Genomic DNA, 27217 nt, shown 5'->3' on the forward strand with positions numbered 1-27217 from the left:
TATGTAGGCTGTTTATTTCCAGCTAAGTATGGGACTACCATAGCATCACTTTGCCTGAGGGGGGGCCCATGATGTTGAGACGGCCCTGAATAGAACTTTGACAGGCGGGGAGCTCAATAAATTCTAGGCCAATGGTCTGGAGGCTAATCTTATTTGCAAAATTTTCGTTCAGTATAAATTCACTGAAAAAATCAATTCAATACGTATAAAGGATCTCGCTTCTAGATGAGGTTCGAAGACTCTGGGTAAGGCAGGGGAGCCACGAGAAAAAAAATGGTTCAAAGGGGCCCAAGTAATCGCCTGACGTCAAATATGACGTGAAAACTTGGTCATTTTCTCTGAATGGCGTCAATCAAAAAAAAAATCACGTCATTTCAAAGTCATTTAATGACCCCGAACAATAAAGGTCAGGAAATAACGTGATTCTTGATGACCTTAATGAAATATCAGGTCATTTCATGACCTTATTAGCCATGAAGGTCATGAAATGACGTGATTTTTTATGGCGTAAATGATTTTGCGTCATAAAAATCACGAATTTCTTTCCAACTGAAATATTCTGTTCCGCATGAAAATATCAAAGTTATCCGAAATGTTTGTTAATGAACCTTCAGAGGGTGTTTCAAAATTACCCTAGGCCTATTTGTTACTGGTTGTCACAAGATAAATGAAGTACTTTTAATTGCGATTTTGTTTTGAATGGAAATGCAAAGTTTTTCAATGATTAATTGTTCATATAAATTTATGAACACGTTATATAAATTATAATTGCATACATATCATGTTTTTTACGGAAGATTAGAGGATCTGTGAAATCTGTCAACAATTGAAAAATATGCAACGAATTCTTTGACGTGTATATTGAACTACAAAAAAATGAATTTTTTAAAATCTTTTTTTTTTCGATAATTATAAATAACGCAAACAATTATATTTATAATTATATTACTATATTTTTCGAGGATAAAAAATAAAAGGAAACGAAAAAATAACTGCCGTCGGCTAAACTCAGCAAGAGTTTACTTAACGGCAGTTCTAATATAACTAACCAATACTTTCAAAGTCTTCATTAAATAGCATCGGATGGTTACTGCTGCGATCGGTAAAGGCATTGCGTGAGATGATTAGGATTTCGAGTCCGACCTGTGCCTGAAAGTCGCACTTTTTTTTCCGTCTCTTCGAATGGTGTGGCAGTTATATATATATATGCCTCCTAATACAACATCTATCATTCAGTCCCTTGATCAGGGGGTAATGCGAGCATTCAAGGCTCACTATACGCTCCACTCAATGGAGATGATTGTGCACGTAATAGAACGTGCAAATTTGCATAAAATGTCTAGAAGGGGTGGAAGAATTATACTATCACTTAATGAAATCACTAGAGACGTGGCAGCTTTTACGAGAGAAACAGTCAACGCGGGTTGGATTAACCTTTGGCCACAATGGTCCTCCGGAGCACAACCATTTCTACAGAGCCAACTGAAAAGATTATGAAAGACACTGTCACGTTAGCGAAACAGGTAGGTGGAGAAGGGTTCAATGATATGTATATAGAGTCGAGAGAGAATAGAAAAGACGAGTAGATAATTAATAGCAATTCAGAGGCGTTGACCTAGGAAGATTTACTGCAGCTGACTGCTCCTGAAATTGAAGCTGTAGCAGGTGAAGAAGATCAAGATAAAAAAAAGTGGGGAACAAGTTCACCATGAGTAACATAGCGGAAGGGCTTCGCTAGTTCACAAATCAGCAATAGATTATTTTCATGACTTATTTCCCTTTATGGTACGTTCGTAGAAAAATTGTTATAGGAAGACTTGACAACATACTTGTTATGAAGAAGAAGAAACGGGAAACAGAAATCACAATGTTCTATCAGGAAACATCGGCAACAATCGCTGCACATTGGGCGATGCAAGTGTCTTCTCTCTGTAATGCTTTACTAAGGACATTAATGGTGAGGCAGGGATTCTGTAAACACCGCCAAACAAACAACAAATCCAATGATTTGATAGACCTTAAAAGTCCTCTAGCCTCAGCAGGTTTTGAGCTTCTCATGTCTGTTGCCCTGTTATTCAAGACCGTGATAATAGATACGTAGTTGCGCTTTACAGCAAGCACAGCCGTGGCTCTACAAGACCAACGAGTGTCACTGAGCTTATTGATTTCAGAAGGGCCAAGTAATGTTATGTTTAGTTCTTTTTGAATATTTTGGAATTCAGCATGAATGTCAGGATATGACATAAAGTGGTACAATGATTGCATAATGTTGAAGAAATTACAACAAAAATCATTTTCTTTACATGCAGCAACAAGAACCAAATTTACCTTATGTGTCAAGCAATGTACATACACAGCAAACGGGTTGCTATCCCTTATGATCTTTTGTAAACCATTTTTTACTCCTGCCATCACACTAGCGTCATCGTATGATTGCCCAAACATTAATGCATGGATACCGACTTCATCAAGAAATCCTTGAATAATTATAGCAAGGGCATCTGCATTTTGTGAAATAGAAACATCTATAACGTCAAGTATTCTTTCTTTTATATCCTTGTTCTTGAGATAGCGAATGCAAATTGACAATTGCTGCACTCTATGACATTTCGCCTCGTCGACCATCAGAGAAAAATACCCAGCTTCATTTACTTCATTTACTATTTTTCTCAGCACTTCACTTCTCACAATTTCTAATAGTTCATTTTGTACATAAGGGCTCGTCAAATTATGGTAATGCCCATACTTTTCTTTAAATATTTGGTCAATATTTACAAAAAAGTTTACACAATTCTAAAAAATTACCTTTGCTATTTGATTCATCAGATTCATCGTGGCCACGAAGAGCCAAACCTTGCTTTGCAAAGTACAATAAAATGTCTAAAATCTTCCTTAAGTACGCTCTGTTTTCACTTACAAGTACTTTATGGGAATCTGATATTTTAGTTGCAATGGAATCGGTTGGTTTTCGAAAATCGAGCAACTTAGAGATTGAAAACAAGTGTACTGCACTTACCGCATGCTTATGCAGTTTTTCGCCAGTTTTCTTCCAATTGTTCATGCCTCGCGTTGTAAATAAATCCTCCTTGTTTCCTGAGGGAAAATTTCTACACGCGAAGCAGAACACTGCGTCTTCTTTAACGCTGTATTCCAACCAGTCGTATTTCTCGTAATACGAAGCTGTAAAACTTCTATTGGCACCCGAAACATCGGACAGAGGATAACTAGATAATACTGGACGACATGGACCACTTTGCAAATCACCTAGATCCAGTACATCACATTTTTTGATGTTTTCCACGCTTGACGATGATGGTCCTGATATCTCACCATGAGCAACTAATAGTTTATCATTCTCACGTTTTGAACTTGGTACGAGAAACTTACAAGTTGAGAGTGTGTCGGTGCTCTTCGAACCCGAAAAAAAAAGAACGTACATCTCTTGATCTTTTACTCATGACTGTTATCCAAGAACTTAATTCGTCATTCAAAAAGATATTTCACTGAAAAGGCTCAAACAAATGCAACGAAATAAATTTAGAACATAGAAGATGGACTGAAACGAAATGAAATAAATTTATAATCGCAACTGAAAAAAAAAAAACGTTAACTGCCCTCTAACGGCTGCCTTAATAATAAAAGAAAAATGAAAAATATAGAAAGAGAGAGACATAAATAAATACCACTTTTGTCTGAAGAATGACTATAGTAGAGTGATCCCTTAAAAAAAATAATAAACCACCTTCCCTACACAAGGAATAGTTATTGTATACATTCACTGCAAAATTCAACTAGTAACCAGAAATGTCTGTTGTCAGCTACTACGATCAAGCTGTCTCCCGGCTTGCACCTGCATACGAAACTGAAACTAAGGAGCCCAACTGGAGAGACAATCGTAAATACTCCAACGAACTTTATTATTTTCAAAACGGTTTCCAGACTACCATACCATATATACAATCATTAATATAACCGATACCCAACATCCACTCCATCACGCTCGCTGAGTAAACGAAAAGAAAAAAGAGAGAGGCACAGAAATGCTCGTCCCCGTTTGAAGTAGATACTATGCATACAAGTATAGTAGTAATTCTCTTTCCTTTTATGAACCACAACCATTTTTATTCTTACTTTACATGTTAAATTTACTTTACATATTTTTTTTTTAGAATCCGGAAATCGTAAAGGTTTATTGGAATCGTAAGAATCGTTGGAAATTGTAAAATTATTATCCTGGAGGGGGGGGGGGGCATGCCCCGTAGTGGTACTGGAATACTTCAACGGGGCCACGGAAAAGAAAATGGAGAAAGAGGCCATGAAAGGTGGTTTGGAGGGCTGCAGAGAGCTAAGAAGAAAAATTAAGGTGTAAAGAAATAAAACTTTTTTATATTAGTGACCATACACACACTTACAGAATCCAACAAAACCACCCATAAAACCAGGGCCGTCTTAGGGCATGGACCCACCCGGGCCCTACCGCCTACATTTTACAGCAGGTTCCCTAAGATGGGGTTTCTCACAGGCCCCGGCTAGATTTTTCACAGAACCCCCCCCCCCTATATTAAAATTATAGAGTGAAAAAACAAAAAATGATTAATACCCTATCAGGTCCGGGGCTGCAGCTCTGTCAGTCCCACTCTTGTGCGAGGTCATGTCCATAACTGACCCCACCCCCTCATGATATATTGTATAGTACAATAAATTTTGAAAATAAGTAGGAAATATGTAGGCGGTTTATTTCTGGCTAAGTATGGGACTACCATAGCATCACTTTGCCAAGGGGGCCCATGATGTTTAGACGGTCTTGAATAGAACTCGCGATTAGCGGGGAGCTCAATAAATTCTAGGCCAGTGGTCTGGAGAATATTCGCAAAATTTTCATTCAGTATAAATTCACTGAAAAAATCAATTCAATACGTATAAAGGATCTCGCTTCTAGATGAGGTTCGAAGACTCTGGGTAAGGCAGGGGAGCCACGAGAAAAAAAATATTTCAAAGGGGCCACGGACAAGAAAAGGTTAAGAAACGCTGCTGTAGATCACCGTTTCTTCTCTCGTTGACTTGATGATTCATTCGGTCACTCACTTTCCCACTGTTTTGGTCACTCACATGCTTCCAGCTTCCACACTCTGTAGGTTAGTCATCCAAGTGGACTGGATTTTTTTTCTTTTTAAGCGATACTGTTTCTTTAAAATATAAAACGAAAAGCTTCGCGAGTATCAGTAACAAGTAAGTTTTCTTCTTTGAAAGCTCTCCGGGTTCAAAGATTTGCGTTCTGTGGCCGCTAATCATGAGGAAACCCAAAAATGATATCATGGTACCCCGGGGTTGGGAAAATTCTGAATCCGCGTAACAACAATTCGAAACAGAATCACCCTTTTAGGGGTGTGAAACAGGTTCGGTCGCACCGGGACCCGCACTTTCACGGTAATAACAGTTTCTTTCTTCAGTTCCGAATTTTTACCCATATTCAGAATGTAAATTCTGGAAATCTGCATTTCATAAGGGAAGAAACAATTCTGGAATTTTTCCTTTCATTCATTCTGAATTTTCATGGGTACTAAAATTATTTCATTCATTTATTATGAATTTTCATGGGTGCTGAAATTTTTACTTTCATTTATTCTCAATTTACATGGGTGTGCTGGAATAATAATTTCTTTCATTTATTTTGAATTTTCATGATGCTAGAATCGGGTCGTCCTAACAGCACCAGGAGTCCCGAGCCTAAGAAATGGTCTGGAACACTCTCTTAACTCTTAACTGCCCACCAACTCCCATACTTACTTCCGAAAATCATAGAACCAAATTCATGACCCCCATATCTTGCAGTAGGGCTGCTGAGTAGATACAGACAGTGCCGTCTTAATGCATCGACCCACCCGGGTACGGCCCGGGGGCCTCAAGAGAAGAGGGACCTCACAAAAATGAGATGCGGTTGAAATTTTCTAGAATTTACCAGGTAGGGCCTCAAAAAACCACCAGGCCCGGGGGCCCCATGATGCTCTTAAGACGTCCTGGATACAGAATGGAGAGGCTCGACCACTCTTTTCCCCAGTTCAGTAATTTTTTTTTATTACAAGCATAGGAGGAAGGGCGGAGGTGCACGATCGTTCTCCCCCCCCCTTCCCCTCCCGTTCAGGAAGTTGAGTTAATGAATCAAAAAGATTTCGAAATTGAGCCGTGATGTTTATGATACATAACTGAAAAGACAGAAAATGATTACGAAGAATTTATGTAAATAATTACACAAGTCATTGGAATTCACGTTTGAATGCAGCTCTTGGCAAGATTTCCAAAAATAGGAAACTTCCCGGGACTCGACCACGGGGAGGTGGCTGCAAGTTCGAGTCCCAATTAATTTTGTTTTTTTGTTATTTCTAGTTAGAAAATCAAAAAAAAAAATTAGTTTGGATTTAAGTTTGTTTTAATTTTTCTGATTGAGTTGGTAATTGAATTAGTTTAATGCCTTCAACACTTAAAATTGAGTTGAAGTGAATTATTGCAATTTTTTACATTTTACCTTTAATAATTACTAAGACTAATTTAGTTAAGTAATTGGGATTCACAGAAAGCTTAATTAGATAATAGAGTCAATTAAGTTAATATTAAGTTGGAAAATTAGAAAAAAATATTTGAGAAAATTGAATTAAGTTTGAACTGATCAAATTAATGAATTAATTCAGAAGTTAAAGTTTTAAACTTAAAATGACCTTTAGTTTGAAATTTATTTATTAATCAATTTTTTTTTACAAATTTAATTCAAGTTATATTTAAAAACAATGTGAGAATACTTACCTGTACTTACCTCAAAGACGTACTTACCTGTACCAGACTAAAGCAGGCACCCAAAGAGGCGTCGGAAGCACCTCTGGAAGCGGCTGGGCCGGTAACTCTTCGGCTTGGGATCTGAAACGAGATTAAGAGAGAAAACAAAAAAGAAACAAAGTTAGAGTAAAGTTAACAATAAAGTGATGATATTAGAGAACAGCGGCGTATACAAAGATAACTCTTTTAATCCTTTGCCCGTTGTGATCATGAAGCAACAGCATCTCAGTCCAGGATGAACACTTGTCCACCTGGAAAGAAAATCTGAAGCAGTATTGTGGACAGAGGAGGGGAGGCCACGAAATTGCAAGATTCTTAAATATACTTGAAATCGCCGTGAAATAGTCACGCGGTCAGCAGGAATGAACTCATGAAAGTAAGTTTAAATAATTTCCCTAATTTTCTTAAACACAAATCAGAAAAACTAAGATATAGGCAACTCAAATACACTGGCCATATTAAAATTGGTAATCGTATCAATTTTGTCATAAAACAACTTTTATGACACAATTATTGCAATCAATATCTGTTATTAGTAAAACATCATGAATATACTCACTGGGATAGCCTCGCATTACGCAGACATGGAGGCGGTCTGCGGCCGGGCACTTTTTATTCTGCAAGGACAAGTCATAACCATCAAACATGGAAATTAAATCAAAGCGAATCTTATACTCGCATTTAAATCTCCATACTAAGTAAATTTCTTGCCATTACGACTAAAAGCGAATATTTTCGGGGAAGAGAGAAAATCAGATTCACAACGACAGGCGAAGCCTTGCACAATGCAAATTCATATTAGTTCAAACTGGAATAGCTTTTCGGATATTTCTTACTTAGAGAATGATTTGACAATGAATAAAAGTGAGATATTGTAAAAGCACTCTATGAAATCACATGACTTACGTATGTGAAGACGAGGTGCCGTTCGGCGAATCTCACTTTCCTCTTTTTCTTGATGTCCGCCTGAAATGGACATTGTGAAAATTTTTTAAATTGTGGGACTCTTATCATATAAGATTACTTCTTCACCAGTAGATTACTTCCGTTAATTACTTAGTTATTACTTAGTGATACATATTCACAGCATATGTATAATATGACTGACAGCAATGGTTTTTCATCCCAACTGATCAATACTTTTTGAGCTTATGTTCAGCCAAAAAACAAATGCGATTTGATAAATATGTCATCACAAATATTCTGGCTTTCACTCCTTATCTTGCTTTAACGCTTATGCGCTCGTATTGGCACAAATTGGTTATTTCATTAGCTGTAATGAAATAACCAATTCGTGCAAATAGGAGAGCATAAGCGTACTCGTTATATGCGCCTATTTGTCGAACAACATTAGCCTTGCGGAAGTAATTGGGATGTACGAATTATGAATGCAAATATTACAACTAATAGCACTTGAAAACGACTGCAGATATATGGCCATTCAAAAACTATTACAGGATAAAAAGAAAGAAAAAATGCACGGATATCAAAAGAATAATTTAAAAAAAAAAACTAATCGAGGCTTCCGATGGATCAGAATCCCTTGACGGAAATTCCGTGATGCATAAAACACTCTAAAACTAGAAAAAGATGCAAGTTATTAGTACAAATAATTGTATATAAGGCAAGGAATCGTACATGCTTGATAAGAATCTTGCTATACATAAAAACCGAATTTAGTCGTAAAAAAAAGGGGAAAGTTCGAAAGTGAAAACTTTACCTCCACTTGTTTCACGAGGTCATCAACCAGGTCGAAGGTTTCGCTGACCGCGTCGACGGCTCCCGTGAGGGCCCGGGAAGCCTCCTGCAGGGCAAATGGAAGATAAAACTTATTAAAATTTGTGGGACAAAGGCAGTGCTTTCTTAATGCATGGGCCCATCCGGGCTTGATCCGGGAGCCTCATGAAAATTAGATCTGTTTAAAACTTTCGACAGTAATCATATGAATTTCTAGCCAGGCTCAAGAAACTCAATGTGCCCGGGGGGAGGCATGATGATCTCGAGACATCCCTGGCAATAAGCGCCAAAAATTGTAATAAAATCACACAACCAAAATACATTAAATCTAATGATTTAGAATTTAGTATATCTTGTGATTGCTATCGAAGAAATCCTACTACTATAACTTCTACCTGTGTAGTTACTTCATCGACAGTGTTTAAAGTATAGTTATCTATCCTGTGTATACCTCAAGATTCAAAGCCACGAGCCCATATAGGTAGAAATCTCGGGAAAATTTTTCTAACCGTACCGGTGAAGGCAAAGTTTGTCTAAAGTTGTTTACTTAAATGTTATGAGCACTCTCGAGCCACTTATCTCCCATCACCAAGTCTTACCCTATACAACTCAAATCCGACATCCAGCTATTCAAAGGTTACAGAATAGCAAAGCAGACAAAAGACCCCAGTTACAAGTGCCCCTGATAATACCAACAAACCAGCCTACATCCACTAGCTCAAACCACAACTCTCACCCCCATAGATTATACGCCTTTGTACAGATATTTACAGAAATTTTAATTTTTGAATTAGCCGTCAACCATAAGGGATGTGTGTTCAAGCGATCCGTAATCAATGACTCAGTACTACAAGATGTTATAATGATGATTCAAGAATAAAGCATGTAACTAATTTTTGAAAACAAAACTGTTGTGAAATGCAAGTGACTTGCCTTGAGGATGATGGCCTCGTTGACGACCTCGTCCAGTAACCTCTTAACGACGTTGTCCTACAATATTGAAAAACCCATGATGTCTCACAAACAAAATATTTTACGCAAAGCATACAAAATAATGGAATGTCCATGAAAAACGATTCACATACAAGTGGATGAATATGAGTGCGATATCACTTACCACTTGCTTATTCACGAGGTCCGTGATGGATGCCGAGTCCGCGGTGAACGGGACGGCCTCCTATGGAAGGAAAAACACATTTCACGATTCACTATCTGCTTATCATGGCATCACTTCAGATGAATGCTTACAAACATGAAAAATTGCGAAGTTTAACAAAAGTATTTTCCTTATAACTACTAAAGTATTTCCAAATAGTTAAGGATCAGGAATTACTTTCGATTGGCTTCCCGTACATTTACACCCCTCTTTCCTTCCATTTCAACGTTAATTTTCGTTTTTGTCAATTGACTATCTCTCGCGCTCATATTTATTTAATTTGATTAAACGAATCGAGTTACCATTACAAAGGCTGGAACGAACAATTAAAATACGCCTATTTCCTAGTTAAGAAAAATAGATAATTACTATTATTTTGACTAGATTTCAGATTGTCTGCTGGTCACCTATTACAGCAAGTACATTAATTCATGAACACTGAAACTTAGTAAATGCCAATTCATGAAGCCTTACCTCCACGACGACGGGGATCTCCATAACGTCCAGCTCCGGTGTAGATTCCATCTCTCCTTCTCTTCTCCTCCTCTGATAAAATATCAAGATCTCACAAATCAGTCAAAGCCTACGCTTCTCGTACTACGCAAATCGCTCAGGTTAACCTGAAAGTATTAAGAACAGAAAATCACTTAGATATGACAGCAGTAATTCGCAGTTCTGAACCTCTGTTGAGAATCGGGCTCCTTTTATGCAGGTGTACGGCTCTGTTGACTCCCATTGTTAGGACAACAGACACTAATCGAACGAATTTTCGAACGTTGCCAAACAACAGTCAAGATCATGCTTCGAATTTTTCTCGATAACTAAATTAGGACCTTCCAACCTGTTATAGGCGAGCACCATGGCCCCCACATCCTGAAGCAGGGCCCCTAGGCTGGGATCTTTTACGGGCCCCCTGACCAGACTTTCACGGGGCGTCCTTTATGATGAATTTATAGCGTGAAAAAACAAAAAAATTATTAAAATCCTCCCGGGCCCCAGGGCTAGAGCCTTGTCAGCCCACTCCTTGTGGGGGCCATGGCGAGCACCGTAGTGCTCGCTGAGGCACCTGAGAGCGCTTGACTGGCTCCCGATTTCGCGCTAACACGATCTTGATTCACTTGATCTAACTTTCTAACAAGCATATGCTTGTTTTTGAAATGGTTTTCAACTATTTTCTGAAAATGATCGGCGGGCCACGACAGAAAGCTCCGAGGGACAAATGTGGCACGCGGGCCATGAGTAGGAGACCCTATGCTTTAGAGAGTGCGTGTGAGCAGGGCCAGACCTTTAATCCTGCTAACTAGGCGGCTGCAGAAGACGTAACTTAACAGCATCATGGGGGGGGGGGGGAATTGACTTTTTCTGAGGCCATACCTAGCAAGTTCTTAAAAATTTCAACCAGTTCTCATTTTTGTGAGGCCTCTTCAGGCCTCCGGGCCGTGCTCGGGTAGGCCCATGCGTCAAGATAGTACTGGCTGGAATAATTTTTTTTTTTCCCGAATTGTTATGGGTGATGGATTGTTTTCTTATTTATTCTGAATTTTCATGGGTGCTGGGGTTGTTCTGAATGAGGCCGCTCAAAAGCTCTGGAACTGTGCCGCAAGTCATTTAAGAGATCTGTTAATATTCCGTGAGTCACTTGGGTTATCTGTAAATGTACCACCTAGTTAATTTTTAACAAAATTAGATTTGAGGTCGCAGGCTACATCAGATGACTCCGAGGACCACATTTGGTCAGTGGTTTATGGGTTAAGTGAGCATTTATGACCCATGTATTCACATGCTTACACTGTGACCAACAAAAATTATGAATGTTTCAAACGGGTATCGATGTTGCGAGTCTAGAATCAGGCACATTGAGAGAGCACTGTTGGTACTTCAAAGGGCACCACGGTGCTCGTAAATCGTCATCGACACGCAATTATGGTTCTCGTGGTCCCTCTGCAATGTTTACCTAGTGATACGGTATGGTTCTCGTGATTCCTGTGGTATGAACACTTCGTGATTGATAAGGTAGTAGTCCCTCTGCTCTGCAGACCTCGTGACAGATAGGGTACGGTTCTCGTGGTTCTTGGTACGTACCCTGAAATGTATACCTGGTGATACATTGAGATGTTCGTGGTCTCTCTGGTATAGGCCTCGTGATAGTTATTTATGATTCTCGTGTTTCTAGTGGCGTTTTAGCTGGAGGGTGCTGCGGTTGCTCGATCACCCACGGTAATTTGCGGCATGAGTCGGAGCACCCCCAGAATCGAATAGGAAATCAAAATTTTCTATATAAAACTAACGACGAGCACCCACACGTTCGAAACGCGCTTCCTGCAACTTTGATCAGAACGAGACACTTTTTATCAAACTTAGGATGAAGCGACACCATTTTGACCTGAGGATGAATCAGAAGAAGATGGGACGGTACACAGGAGGAGGTGTAATTTCGTTTTCTTCCCTGAAAGAAAGTACAAGTGCACTCAGAGATAGGAAAAAGAGTCACTGAAGTAAGTAAGCAAGGTAAAAATCGGCCATTTCACCGCACACTAGCAACTAATAACCCGTGTGAATACAAAAAAAACACTTCTCTCTCTACTATCAGATCCACCAACATCATATCACGCATGGTAGGAATGGAAATCATAATTTGGCGGAGGTGGTGCGAAAAAGTAAAGGTGGGAAAATGAAATCATTGAAAAATGAGATAAATAAAGACAGATAAAATGTTAAAAAAAAAAAAAAGTGTTAGCGTCGACGTCACATGTAAACCGCGCGTCACACGTTCAAATACATGAATGCACCTCAATGTGTCTTTCACAATTTCCAGATAAAAAACGCTGACTGCGCGCGTCAAGCATCTCACGTACTCATCTCATAAAAAGACAAAAAGGTCATCATAATAATCACCGTGACATAAATAATTTCCATTTTTGATGATAATTTCAATTAGTTTAATTAATTATATTACGCGATAAATGTAATTGCTGTGATTAGGGGAGAAAAAAAAATGAAATTTTATACTTATTTCTTGAATAACGGGGAGAGTCCTAGAAAATGTAATATAAATATATCAAAGTAACAGGAAGATAAGAAAGGAAAAGAAATTAAAATAGAGATAGAAACTTTAAAAGAAAGACAAAAAAAAACCCCTCTCGTAATGCCTTGAAGAGTGAAGGTTAATTTTAAACCTTTTTGCCGGCTCTACTGCTGCTGCTGCTGCTGCTGTTGCATTCGTCAGAAATGGCAAAATGCCCAACCGTAGATTTTCTGTGTAATGTGTGCACACATGTGACTGTTTCACCAACTGTGTGTATGTGTGCGAGTATTGTATATGTTTTTCTATTCTGTGACGGTTATATACTCTCCAGTGTTTCACGTTATATCGGACCGAAATTTTCGGAGAGACGTTGAAGGCGCATGTTGGTCTATAGGTATCTTGATTTTCACACGTTCCAGAAGTGTTTCGTTTCCCCTCGTGCGTGTTACGTAATAATTCCTTCCCGTGATGTCCAAGTATTGGCATGCTTTTGGAGAATATTTTTTTAAACTATGTGATATAACCAGCACTTTTTTTTGTTTTTTGTTTTGGCAGCATGCGACATCTTTGTGCGCGTGTTTTTTTTCCCCTTTCATTTCCTCTCTGCCTAATGAATGACATGAGAGATGGAAGCGGAGAAGTACGTCATCATTGTGACGACTGTGCTCTAAAAAAGCAGTTGTGTATGTGTTGAGAATGTTTTGCGCCCACCAATTGAATTGCTGAAAGACAATTTCATTTAGTAGTGCGTATACGTTTTGGAAAATACTAGCCTCCCATTCATCTCCAAACACACTAACACGCGATACGGATACCTACCTGTAATGTCTTGGATGTAAAAATAGACGCCAATGACCAGAATGAAAGTTTGAAGAAATCTATGGGTTCCACAAAATGTATATTGTTCCAGATTATCTAGTGTTGTGAAAGTCGCTTTTGCCGAGGTACTTATTGGATTACTATTTGGAAGGATTTCGAATGAGGATACACATTCCCCCACCATCATATAATGTGACAGGTAAGCAATTAAAGTTATCATACATTATTTATCACGTGTTTAATCTGGCATTGACCATATGATGATAATATTTATGTTTTCTATAGATAAATACATATTATCATTTAGGAACTAAGAAATATAGTCATTAGGAAGGAGGCATGAGATTGTGGGACTAGATCAGCATTTTGGGTTCCTCACACTTTTGTGCATTCCAATATTTGGATGGGGGTCAGTTGCATCATGGGCAGAATGTCAGTTTGACACAGCGGTGCAATTTGGCCCTTTGTCAAAGCAGTAAAAGTCAAGATGATTTGCGAAGACAATCTATTTTAACTCTGCTTCATGGCCTTATATTTTGCGGCCTAAACCACTGTTTCTCCAAGTTTGCGTCGCGGCTCCTACGTCCGTCACCAACCTATATCAGAGGTGCCGCGGCGTGCTGTGGATAATGATTTATGTGCCTATTATGCTTTGAATTAGTTATTTTATAAGCGAAAATATCTACTAACCTATTCTGGATAGCCGCAGATGAACTATGAATCGGGCAAGGTAGCCGCGGGGTGACAAAAGAGAACCACTGGCCTAAACCATTCGCTCCTGTCTTAGTTCGGCCCTGGAAAGTCAGATGAAATAGTGGACAGAGGCCCATACATTTGTTTTCCAGGCTCGAGGCATTTTTGAAAATCTTCAGGTAATAGCATCTTGAAGGATGGGCCCATGTAGCCCGGTACCTGTTGATAATCATGAGCCCGATTCAAATAGGAGCCAATGAATTATTGAAGACTTACATTCATTCTTAATTCTCTCGTGCTTATTTTTACTATGACCATATTTTTTACTGGCTATTATATACCAGTATACAACTGTAATACCCCTGAAGGCACTATATGTGTTTTCAGGGGTATACGCATGCTTTTTTGGATGCAGATTTTTTCCAACCTAAAAACATATGAAATCCCGTCTCAAGGGTGCCTTAAAAATTCTGGCTCTTTGATTTTCTTGAGACGGAGGGTATTTTATATGCATCCCTTTTATTTATTCTGAAATTATTTCTTTTATTGATTATCAATTTCGATTAGTTCCGAAATAAATTTTTTTCACTAATTCTGAGAAGTTTTTGATTAATTGCCGATTAAATTAATTTATTCTGAGATTAATTTCAGTCTGCAATCGCTTTAAATGATTCTTTAATTCAGTTATTTCTGTTACACAGGAATATTTTTTAAATAATTTCAACAGAAAAATAATTTCACTTGAAATTCCTCTCAATATATCTAGGAATAATTTCTTCCAATAATTATGCAATTATTTTTTCATCGATTGTGAAATAATTTCTGTCAGAAATTACGAAATTTTGTATCTTTCATTGATACATAAGTTGTTTTTTTTTTCACTAATTCTGAAATTATTTTCTTCAAAAGTTTTTTTTTTTTTCATCAATTCCGAAATTTGTTCTTTCATTAATTCTAGACCTAATAGTTTTTCAATGTTTCAACCATTTTCTGGAAATGATTGGCGGACCACGATAGAAAGTTCCGAGGGCCAAAATGTGACCCTCGAGCCATGCGTTGGAACCCCCACCTCCCCCTGCTTTAGAGAGTGTATGAGCAGCACCGGAGCTTGAAAGGCTTATATCCCGGGAGGGACAGAGCCTGGGTCATGTCTGGTCTGACGAAGCTTGAATCCTGCGGACTAAGCTGCCACAGAAAGTGCCAATTGACAGGGCCGTCTAAACCAGTGGTTCTCAACCTTTCGAAGCCCGCGGCCCGGTTTAATTTACTTTTGTAAGTGGAAGGCCCGGTCAAACACATGATTAACGGAACATGAAACGGCAGATCAGTCGCGGCCCTGTAGGAATGATGTCATTTCCCATTACCGGGCAGCGGCCCTTCGGTTGAGAAACACTGCTCTAAACAGCATCATGGGAGGGGACCCTTAAATATGTTGGAGTCCTGACTCTTTGGTTTTCTTGAGAAGAGTACATGAGCACGAATGGTAGGTGTTTAAATTAGTGAAATATCAAGATTTACATCCAGTAAGCTAGAATTACTATTAAAAAGAGAATTATTAATTAAGAAAACAAATAAATTATGTTCCAAAAAGGGCTACGAGATTTTTTTTTCAATTCAATTATACTGAAAGAATTAGTACAGTACAAAAGCACCTGTGTATCTTGACTGTCTAGGGCAGTGTATCTCAAACTAATGGTTTTCGGACCAGAGTTGGTCCGCGACTATAGTACAGGTAGTCCGCAAGCAGACTTGATAATTCTTCTAACTAAATGAAAAATGTTCTTTTCGATATTTTAGCAATATTCGATCAATAAATTTAATTTATTTTAGCGATGTTCTTACGGGTTCAAAATGAAACTTAGACTTTCACGCTTAGCGTAACCATATCTACATATTTAAGGAAAATAATATTTATTACAATACTAAATATGGAGTGAACTGTAGCCAAAAAAAAGCAATTTACGACAAATTGGCTGAGTATTGCTAAAATTGCTGGAGAGTGGGGGGGGGGGGGTGGAATAAAGGACAGCAGCGAATCGCAGTTAACTGAAATGCCTTTCATGGGAAAGCATTCATCATGATTGGGGGACCATTTCCATTCTGGAAAATTCGAGAAACTGTGATCTGAAATACAGAAAAATACGGGATATTGTTAATTTTTTTCCTCAAACATTACCAACCACAAGTTGGCAAAATGACCAATTGCTGCTGAAATGCGGAAAATTGTGAATGAGTGGATGATGATGGACTACTGTGTGGAACTCATTAACTTGAAATGTAGTTCACGGAAAAAAACGTTGATCATGACAAGTATGTAAGATGAATAGACCTATTCATGTGCAGCCATAAATATTATAGTATAATTTATTATTTATTTTCATTCACCATTTTAAGTAAAAATCAAAAATTCGAATAAGCTTCGTTGAAAAAAACGGAACAATTGTATAAAGTCTGAAGGAACGGGACAAAAATACAGGAATGTCCCGTAAAATACGGGACACATGGCCACCCATGCTGTAAGTAAGAGGTCCGTCGAATCATCTCGGATATTTTACTGGTCCTCGGATTCAGAAAAGTTGAGAAACGCTGGTCTAGGCTGCTGTTGATGGGAATCGAGATCGGTCAAGGGTGCCATGATAATGTTTGAAATTATTACATTATGCTGGGAATTATTGTACACTATAAACGTTTTAGAAAAGCTCTTATAAAACTTGAAAAATGCAACCAATAAGAGTATCGGTTACATTCGAGCAAATCTAACCAATAGGCTCATTGGTTGTTTTTTGTTGTTCTTTTGAGTTTTATGAAAGAACTTTTATTATACTTTTACAGTATAATCCCGGCTTAAGTTCCATATGAACGCAAAAATGATTGGAAATTGATTTAAGGCTGGTTAATTCTTTTATTTATGCTGGCAGGGCCCGACTGTGATATGAGCGGGCCTTGGGCAAATCAGAACTTTTTGCGGGGGGGGGGGGGGGAGCGGTCTTGCGATTAAGGTAAATGCTGTTTCGTCAGTCAATGCATTTGTATATAGTAGTTGCAGCTGATACCGAGGGTCGACTGTATTTATAACAGTAAGTAGAATCCCCCTAGGCACAGATTTAAAGGACTTCTCATCTAGTTTATAGTGGCATCTTAAGAGATGGCCAACGACGCCCCGGGTTAAACTGGGACAAAAATAATTGAAGACTTCTATTTATTCTAAAACTACTTCCTTCATTAATTATAAATATTTATTAGTTCTGAAATCATTTTTACACCAATTTTGAAGAAGTTTCTGATTAATTACTTCTTTTAATCTGAAATCAGTTTAAATGATTCTGTCATTATTCATTTCGGTGATTCTGGAAGTATTGTATGCCCGTACTGAGTTGGCCTCTGACCTTGATGCCCGAAGGGAGGGTTCATTTTCCAAGGAGGGGAAACGGGGAAAAACAGGGGGGGGGGAAACTCGCTAAAATATCGCAAAAGACGCCAATGGAAAATGCCAACCTGTTCCTATTCCCTGTGACCTTTTTACCGAAAGAAGGTAAATGGAATCGCCCATCGTGACGTTTTATGACGTAGCCAGAGGCCAACTCAGCGTGGGTGTAGAATATTTCTTCTCAATATTTTCATATTGAATCTTGAAGCGTTCGGTCAAACAACGGTCTATGTCGTTTTCTTTAAACTTCCGAAGAGACACAATAAATATCATTGCTGAATTAGGGAAAGACTTTTTTCATGGATTATTTGCAACTGTGTAAAGGTGCATAGCAGCTATATCCAGGGCCAGAACTGGAGGAGGGGGGGGCGCAGAGGAGGCAAACTGCCCCGGGCTGAAATATGTAAGCAACCACCTTGACACAATGAAGAGAAGTGGAAGACACAAGTTCATTACAAGCAACATAGTGGGACTATATAGCACCCACCATGCACAATCGCCATCTTGCTTGTCCCACCAATTGCACCTTCCACCATCGCAATAGTGGAGGAAACGTCTGCTCATAAAAAGCCTCCAACTCGGCATAACGGTCCGAAAAGTATGTATACCATTATCGGAACATCGTATTAGCTGGAAGGTATTGAAAGGCTGGTCGAAGAGAATGACCAGGACTTTCCAGCCCCACCCCTATTCAATGGTGCCACCTTCCTTCCCGATCATCCAATCCGTCTGGCCACACATTGCCACCAGTTGCAATGCGGAAGTATCCTTGGAGAGTTTTCTGAAAGCAAATATTCACCAAGGAACCTTGCACGGGGCTGGGTCCAGTAGCAATTAGTAACCGTGATCGATGCCACCAAAATCCCCAGACATGAACATTATTGAACATATCTGGGATGCCTTGCAACGTGCTGTTCAGAAGAGATCTCCACCCCCTCTTACTCCTACGAATTTATGGACAGCCCTGCAGGATTCATGGTGTCAATTACCTCCAGCACTATTTCAGACATTAGTCGAGTCCATCCACGTCGTGTTGCGGCACTTCTGCGGGCTCGCGGGGGCCCTACACGATATTAGGCAGGTGAACCAGTTTTTTTGGCTCTTCAGTGTATATTCTACAAATTTTGGGGCTTGGACATGTGTCCCACTTACCCAGGCGGAAATTGAACCCTACATTCCGGCCAGCATTTCTGGAGAGCTTCAAGGCTAAATCTGAGCCCCCTAAAATTCATTTTCATGTAAATTCAAAGTGAGAATAAAAAATGAGATACAATCGAATCGCGTTATAACGAACTCGAAGAGATCGGAGAAATTGCTTCGTTATAACGAAATTTCGTTATAAAGGAATTCCAGGTTTTTTCACTGTTCCTATGTAAACTTATCTGAGGGGGGGGGGGGGAATCAGAAAAGTGTTCGTTAAAACCAGATTTTTTCGCTATAACAGTATTCATTGAAACGGGATTCGACTGCATAAAATTCCCAAGTTAATTGAAAAATTATTCTTCCTTGGGTAAAATTTATAGTGATCATTAATCATAATTTAAAATTCGAAATTTTTCGCCCTGTTGTGCAGTAATGGTCCATGAGACGAGTAGATAAATGATCTAATTCGTCAAAAGTGAGGGTCCATTCAACTCCGCGACAGTTGATTTGACACATAGTTTTCGACCTCAATGGGGATTTTTTTTCTTAACGTGATTTTACTTTGATTATTACTGTAAATGGGCGGAAATCACTTATTCAGACAAGCAGGGAAATCACGATAATCAATACAAGAAAATCGTATCCGGAAAATTCACCGACAACAATTCACCACTAGGAAAATTCATCGCGTGAAAAATCACCGACCTCAGTTGGACATGAGTGAATGAATGATGGAATGAGGAAATGAACATTGAGTGAATGAGTGAGTGAATAAATGATCAAATGAGCAAGTCAACGAGTGAGTCAATGAATGAGTGAGTGAATGAATGAGCGAAAACCCTGTCAGTAAAGCTAGCTCGCTCTCGCTTGTTTATCAGGTCACTCAGTCAATCACTAGGTAGCCCATTCTATCACTCACTATAGGTAGCTCATTATATCATGCACTCCCTAGGTCACCAACTTACTCAATAGATCGCTCACTCACTTAGCCGCTTACTTACTTCCTAGGTCACTCACCAACTCCCTAGGTTTCTCACTTTGTCATTCATTTGATAATTTTTGTCGCACCACGATCATTTTCTGCACACGAGGGCTAATTAGACCAGGACCTACAATTTACTGCCGATTCCGAACGGCAGGCTTGTTTTTTATACTCATCGAGATATTGGTGCGCTAACCCCTCGATGGAGGACTCCCTGCGGTAGCAATATTTTGCTGCGGTCAAGTCGCCGTTTTTTGTTGTACACCTGCTTCAGGAAGGTTTTCTGGCAAGGGCGAACCGGGTATCGAACTCGCGACACCTCGAAACATCCTTTGGTACTTCAGGCGAGTATCACATCGACCGGGCTACCGCGCCCCTTTGTCATTCACTAACCGGGTCACTCATTCTATCATTAGCTCACTCATTCTATCAACTAACTAGGTTGCTCAGTCTGTTACACACCCAATCACCTGTTCTCTCACTCACCAACCCTAACCACTCTGTCAATGTCTCACACTGACAAACTCACTCGTTCATTCTTCGCTCACTGACTCGTGTCAAATTGTTGTCGATGAATTTTCCTTCAGTGAATTTTCCGTGGATGAATTAATTGTTGGTAGATGAATTTTCCTTCAGTGAATTGTTAGCAGTGAATTTTCGGCGAACCCAGAAATATACGAGGCATCACCAATTATCGCCAAAGCAATTTTCAATTGTAAGCGTCCACATTATGGTAACCCTTTTCAAAACAGGCAATCTGCGAGAATAAAATGTAGATTTTGCGCCAAATCATCACGATGTTTCGTTAAAAGAGCAAATAAAAGATCGAATTCACACCAAAAAACGACTGTCCATTCGACGTCTTAACCGGATGAATAAATAAGTCTACCATTCAGCCCTCGTTTGATCCTGATGGCGATTTTTGTTTGATGTGGGTTTTGGTTTGATTGTAGTTGAACTTGCTGTTGGGTGACAGTTGTGAAACTATTTGACTTAATTGGCGAAAGTTGGCTAGATGTTCCATTTTTGTCTCAATGACAAAAATGGAACATCTTTGGACGCATCTTTTCTAGTTCATTTTAACGTGGTCCGACGGTTTAGCATCAGATTCGCACAACATCATTTCCGCACAAGTAGAATCAGGGACATTTACGCACAACTAAGTCCTTTCTTGAATTTCTTCTTCCCCTCCCCTACTTTCCTTGTGCCGTGCAGATCTGTCCATACACCGGTTCGACTATACTTGGGACATCTCTTAGCTCTATGGGGGGAAGGTTAGCGAAATTGGCAGAAATCGCTTGTAGTTTCCGAGGTATTTACGTATTACCCGCGATAGGTTGGAGTTGTCAGGTTGTCAACATGAGACAACAACAGCTAACTACCAGGGCCGTCTTAAGAGCATCAGGGGCCGCCGGGCCAAGTGATTTTTTTGAGGCCCTACCTGGCAAATTTTTGAAAAATTCAACCAATTCTCATTTTTCTGAGGCCCCTTGGGCCGTGCCTGGGTGGGTCCATGCGTTAAGACGGCACTGCTAACTACACATATATAAGCTTTTCCGCAGAAAAAGGGTAGCTCTAATTTACAAATACAAATACAAATACAACGCCACAACAGGCAAATTGCCCAACGAGGTGGGTGGCTGACTTAAGAACATCATAGATCCCCGAGTCATTTTTTGGAGGCACTACCTACTACTGCTACACCACACATGCACCCCACCCTCACACCCCCCCCCCCGCGGAACCCCCAACGAATCGGTACATGCGGGAATGTGCGTGTACGTGTAGTGAAACCTGACGTGAAGTTTTTTTGTTTCTCTGTAATGCTTGTTATGTGTAGTGCTGCCATCTGCCACCAGTTTTTCTAACTATGAGTGAAGTGTTATGATTGAATGATTTGTCGTTGTAGGACTGTTGCTCTCTGTGTTACATTATCGTTGGTACCATCACTGGCAGTTTATCTCCCTAGCACGGATAATACATATGTACCGTTGGCGAAGAACATTAGACTATGATGACTAGAGACATTCGGAAATCGAATTTTTTCCTTGGCCAATCAGAAGCGATATTGGCCAGTTTGCAACAATTTCACTTCGTCACTTGATCCGACAAAAGCCAAATAGTCAGCGGAAACCCTGCTTGTTTGGTCACAACAAACGCTTGAAACTCTCAATTAAGGTAATTCCAACGGAAGAAGGATTTTTCATTTCTTGAGCTAGAAAGAAATGAAAGGAGATAAGATCTCTATTTTATCTCATCAGGTGTCAAAGGCAATGTAAAAGAAAAAAAACAAACGACGAAAACTTCTCAGTTGGTGACAAAGTCTCTGTTTCCCCCCCCGTGTCTCTCTCTCTCTCTCTCACTCAAACAAAAATCTTAAACGATGAATCCGTTGGGAGGACAGAGTTCATAATTATCTGCAGCAACAACAACAGCTGAGGACTGGATAACAATAATAAGGAGAACAACAACAATATTATTACGATTATTACATGAATACACGGATATTAATGGGGCCAAACAGGCTTGATCAATGTTCGGTATGTCAAGATTGAATTTTTATTTCAAATATTGTTAATATATACTTAGTCATGTCCAGAACGTTAGAAGTGAAAATACTTTGTTTATTGTAATTGGTATCGATTTCAGAGCCGTCTTAATAGGGACTTTGGTACGTGTGCACGCAGGATAATGTGGGGGGGGGGGGCTGACAAGGCTTCAGCCCCGGGGTCCGATAGGAATACCCATACACACACGATTATTTTTTATTTTTCATACTTTTTTTTTATTTTTCATACTATAAATGCACTTTAGAGGTCCCTGTATATAGGGTCATTCAAGTATTACGTCAACATCGATGGGTGGGGTGTGTGTTTCGGGTATGGCCCCCACATGGAGGGGGGCTTACCGGGCTCTAGCCGTGGGGCCCGGGACGGTTATCATCATTTTTTTTTGCTTTTTCACGCTATAAATTAACTACAGAAGGGCCCCGTTAAAAGTCTGACCGAGGGGCCCGCAAAAGATCCCAGCCTAGGGGCCCCGCTACAGGATGTGGTTTACTACCCATGGTTTCGGGTTTGGTGACTTTTGAAGACAAGGTCGGGGTGGGGGGCGGTTTGAATGATGCTCAAGTCATCAACCGCTCTTTATAAAAATATGAAGTATCCTTAATGGCATCTATACTGAGTGGGCCAAAAACGAGAAAAACTTTACCCTAGTTTGTTGGGCACCTGAACCAAAATTCTTCGTATTGATACCTGTAGAGCTACTTCATTGATCTCTAAATGTTTCGCGCGGGTCATTCAAGTGCTTCGGAATTGTGTCGCGGGCCGCTTAAATGCTCTGGAACTGTTCCGCGTGTCACTGAAGTGATCCATAATTCTGTGGTGTTTGGTCAGAACATAATAGCTCCAAAAAATGGATTTTTGATCTAATGGAGTCTTGCTAATTATAACTAATTAGAAGTGATTAAAAATGGAAAAATACGTGTGTACCGCTAATAGCATGCTGATGTATGATATTTTCATTTGTATTTGTGTGATTGCTTTATTTTTGATTTTTAAATGGCAATGAAACTGCTTATATCTCAACAAAGGTGATTTTGGAGTAATCATGTTTTGACCAAACACCACAGAATTATGCAGCGGATCACTTGAGCAATCTGGGGATGTGCCGCGGATATCTTGAGTGATGCAGAACTGCACTGCGGGTCACGTAAGTGCTCTGAATCCGTGGCACATGTCACTTAAGGCGAATCTCTAAATCTAAGTGCCTCAGACCGCATAAGTATTTTGGAACTGTGCCGCGAGTCACTCAAGTCATCTTTGGATGTGCCACAAGCCTACTTGAGTGATCTGAAAATGTGCCATGGACCGCTTAAATATTCTGGAATTGTCACTTGTAAATGTGTTGTTTAGTTCATTTTTACAAAATTAGGTTTGAGATGGCGGGCCACATTTGGCGCGCGGGCCATGGGTTTGGCATACATGGCTTAGAGCAGGGGTCTTCAACCTTTCTCGGAGTCACGATCACTACATGTGCCCATCATCAACGAAGAGCAACTCTGACGGCAACTTTTACATAAGTATGCCTGAAATCTGCAAAACTATAATCTTTTGGGGGGGGGGTAATCATTAGGAGGCTCGTGCCCCCCCCCCCGGGTACATCTCTGATCCTATTATGAGGGAGGAGGGGGAAGAAGTAACGAATTTTTTTTAAGAGGAGGTAGGGGTGTAAAAATGGCTAAAAAAATATCTGCCGACGTAATACTTGAACGGCCCCTTATGGCCAAACAGAGGTGTATTTAGGGAGTAGGGCTGAGATGGGTGAGCTATGCTGCCCTAAGACTGCCCTGGGTAACCCCCCCTCCCCCTTCTTGAATTGCTGAACGAATAATGGTATTCTCAAGATGAATGTTGAAGTTTTCTTCTACCAACGCTGTTTCCGAACTGTGACCTCCATTAATACTAGAACAGTGTTTCCCAAAGTGTGCGCCGCGGCTCCTATAAGGCGTTGTAACGAGCTGGAAATATTGATGTGTGTCCCTTCTTAATGATTTGAAGTGGTTCTTTTATGAATGAACTCAATATCTACTAAACTATTCTGGGGAGCCACGGATGAACCCATGGATAGGTAGGGTAAGAAAAGCTGCGAGTGTTGTGTTGAGACAATAGTTTGAGAACTACTGTGCTAGAATTATACTGTACTAGAGCATGCCAGGCCGTGGCTAAGATAGTGTCTGTCCCGCTTGAATAAGGTACTTTGTGTAAATGTTTTCAGTGAATTTTGAAGGCGATTTGTCATGTAAATATATGTAGTTAGAAACGCATTAGAACGAAGTTATTCGCATCGTTTCGAAGTGCAATTGTTTTTTCGAAGTATAAAAAGAATAATGCAGTAAAACCCCTCTTAACGGACAACCCTCAGATGCGGTCGGTCACCCTCCCCTCTTTTGCGGCAAAATAATATTTTCTGCATATATCATGAAAGTATGCATTTAAAATCCCAGATTAACGGTCACCCCTGTTTTACGGACAATTTTTTTTTTGTCCCGCCAGTGTCCGTAAAAGAGGGGGTTTTACTGTAATTCGGGGAAGACGTGAAAATTAGAACAAAATAGGAAAATTTCAAAACAATATGAGGACGCACAGAATGACACCAAAAAAGAAGAAAAAGGTCATCTCGGGGAAAGCCTACGCATATACAGTGAAACCTCTCTTTTGCGGACACCGGCGGGACAAAAAAAAAATCATCCGTAAAAGAAGGGTGGCGTTAATCGGGGTTTGAAATTAATAATTTTATTACACAAGGGAAAAGTATTATTTGGCTGTAAAAGAGGAGTGACAGCATCTAAAGGTTGTCCGTTAAGAAGGAGGGTTTTACTGCACATACAGTAATCGGCGGGGGGGGGGGGAGGCGTCTTATGAACATCATAAGACCCCCCCCCCCCGGGCAAAATGGTTTTTCTGAGCCCCCGCCTTCCCCCATATGACTAGAAATATCTCTGCCTACCAATTCACGTGCTTAATGTAGAAGTTCTTAATCAGATCTCATTATCACGAGGTCCCTCGGACTTGAAGCCCCCGGCCGAGGGCCCATGCATTAAGACGGCACTGATAGTAATGTATATCCTGATACTGTACTTCAAGGGTGCTCAACCTTTTGGAAAATGCGGGACATTTCATTGGTATCAAAACGTGTCGCAGGTCACACATGTGTCTGTAAATATGAGCGAACTGTAAGTGCGGCGCGGGCCACTTAAGTGCTTGCAGTGGACTGCGTGTTATTCAAATGGTCTTTATACATGCAGCGGGGGTCACTCAAGTTATCTAGGAATGTGACGCGGGTAGCTTGAGTGATCTAGAACTGAGGTTTTCAACACAGGGCCATCATTTCAACTTTTTCCGTGGGGGGGGGGGGGGCAATCACATGTACTTAATGTATACGTATATATATTTGTATATATATATACCATTTTTAGTGTATTTTCAAAAGCCAGGGCCCCCTAATGACCCCCCCCCCCGGAACTGTGCCGCTGGATACCTAAGCGATATGTAAATGCGCAATGATTCACTCAAATCATCTGGGCATGTGCCGCGGGTCACTCTAGTTATCTGAAAATGTGCCGCGGGTCACTCTAGTTATCTGAAAATGTGCCGCGGGTCACTTTCCCATCAATGTGGAATTGCACCACGGGTCATTCAAGTGATCTGGTAATGGGCCACTTAGATGATTTTTGAAAAATTGGGTTTCAGGTCACGGACCACATCAGAATCACTCCGAGGGCCACATTTGGCTCCTCGGGCCATTGGTCAAGCACGTATGCTGCATTCGAAGAGCGGGGAAAATAAGTAAAACTAATAAAAATTCATGAAAACGCCATCTATTAAAGCACGTTACAATAAATCGGATAAAAATCGGATTCATATTAAATTCTTAATCGGATTTAAATTATACAGGTCGTTATGGCTCAACGGGCTAAAACAAGCTTTTTATAATAATATCTCGGATTCCCCCCCTTCCCCGTGTTAAGTAGCAAACGTTTCATCACTCACAATAGAATATGATAAATGAAAATAATATAATAGTTATGATTATACAAAGCTATCGACTGATACCAAACATGTACAGGTCGTGAAATGACATAATGAATTAAAAAATTGCTATATGAGTTGAGCGCCGAGAAATACTGAGTACGTCGCTTTATGTTGAGGGGGTAATTATGAATTTTCATCAATTATGAAATTGTCTTTGTTCTTTTTCCTTCAAAAATTCTACAATCATTTTTTCTTCGTTAAGGAATGTGTTTTTCAGAATTTCAGTGAATTCTCTAATCATGTATGCAGAGCCTATCTTCGCGCATGGGCAAACGGGGCACGTGCCCGGTGCCTCGAAATCGGCTGCCTTTGGTATTGTGGGCATCGGGGCGGGGCCCTTCCCCCTTTCCCCTTTCTACGCCTCTGCATCAAATAATACAATAGTTTCGATAATCCCATCCACCTCGGATTATCGAAACCAAAGACCATTTGATCATCCGAAAACCAATTAAAAAAATGCTTTAAATGTTGATTTTACTTAAAAAAACAAAACAAGCGAAAGCGTTAAGCATTTCTATCAGATTTGCTATATGCTAGAAATGCTTTCATCTATAGCGTATTCTTGAATACGATGTAGATGAGAATTTTCTGGTAGAAATAGTCAATTTTTTTTTTTCAAACGGTGCCTTTTGTTAGCAGCAACATCCAATCATCTCATTCAAACTTTAGTTACCGTGGAAACAAACTTTCTTTTGGGGGCCGTTCAAGTATTACGTCATCATCGATGGGGGGGGGGAGTTTCCGATTTGCTGACTTTTGATGACAAGGGGGGGGGGTTTGGATAATGCTTACGTCATCAACCACCCTGTAT

The 27217-nt window shown here is 39.9% G+C and overlaps 2 protein-coding genes across 4 annotated transcripts in view; one reads left to right on the forward strand and one right to left on the reverse strand.

Moving 5' to 3' along the window:
• Window positions 1-1875: 1875 nt before the first annotated feature.
• Window positions 1876-10246, reverse strand: LOC149084124 (zinc finger MYM-type protein 1-like). The gene is made up of 9 exons (XM_089235266.1): window positions 10196-10246; window positions 9683-9742; window positions 9499-9555; window positions 8549-8632; window positions 7735-7794; window positions 6826-6909; window positions 3017-3409; window positions 2806-2857; window positions 1876-2693 (listed from the first exon to the last, which is right to left on the reverse strand). The coding sequence occupies exons 1-9, from the start codon at window positions 10244-10246 to the stop codon at window positions 1876-1878; spliced, it is 1659 nt and encodes a 552-aa protein (XP_089091392.1).
• A 2332-nt stretch (window positions 10247-12578) lies between these two features.
• The window catches only part of LOC149084125 (uncharacterized), an 81958-nt gene continuing 67319 nt past the window's right edge, over window positions 12579-27217 (forward strand). Inside the window, exon 1 of one of the 3 annotated variants that reach the window (XM_089234468.1) lies at window positions 12579-13764. The gene's annotated coding sequence lies outside the window, so the exon portion shown is untranslated. Of the gene's footprint in view, window positions 13765-22249; window positions 22351-27217 lie in introns of those variants that run through there. The other 2 variants (XM_089234467.1, XM_089234466.1) reach the window with 2 other exon arrangements.

Source organism: Pholcus phalangioides, unplaced genomic scaffold, assembly GCF_987345545.1.
Source record: "Pholcus phalangioides strain wild (caught in Gottingen) unplaced genomic scaffold, Ppha-v1.0 ptg000008l_1, whole genome shotgun sequence".
NCBI classification, from domain to species: Eukaryota; Metazoa; Arthropoda; class Arachnida; order Araneae; family Pholcidae; genus Pholcus; species Pholcus phalangioides.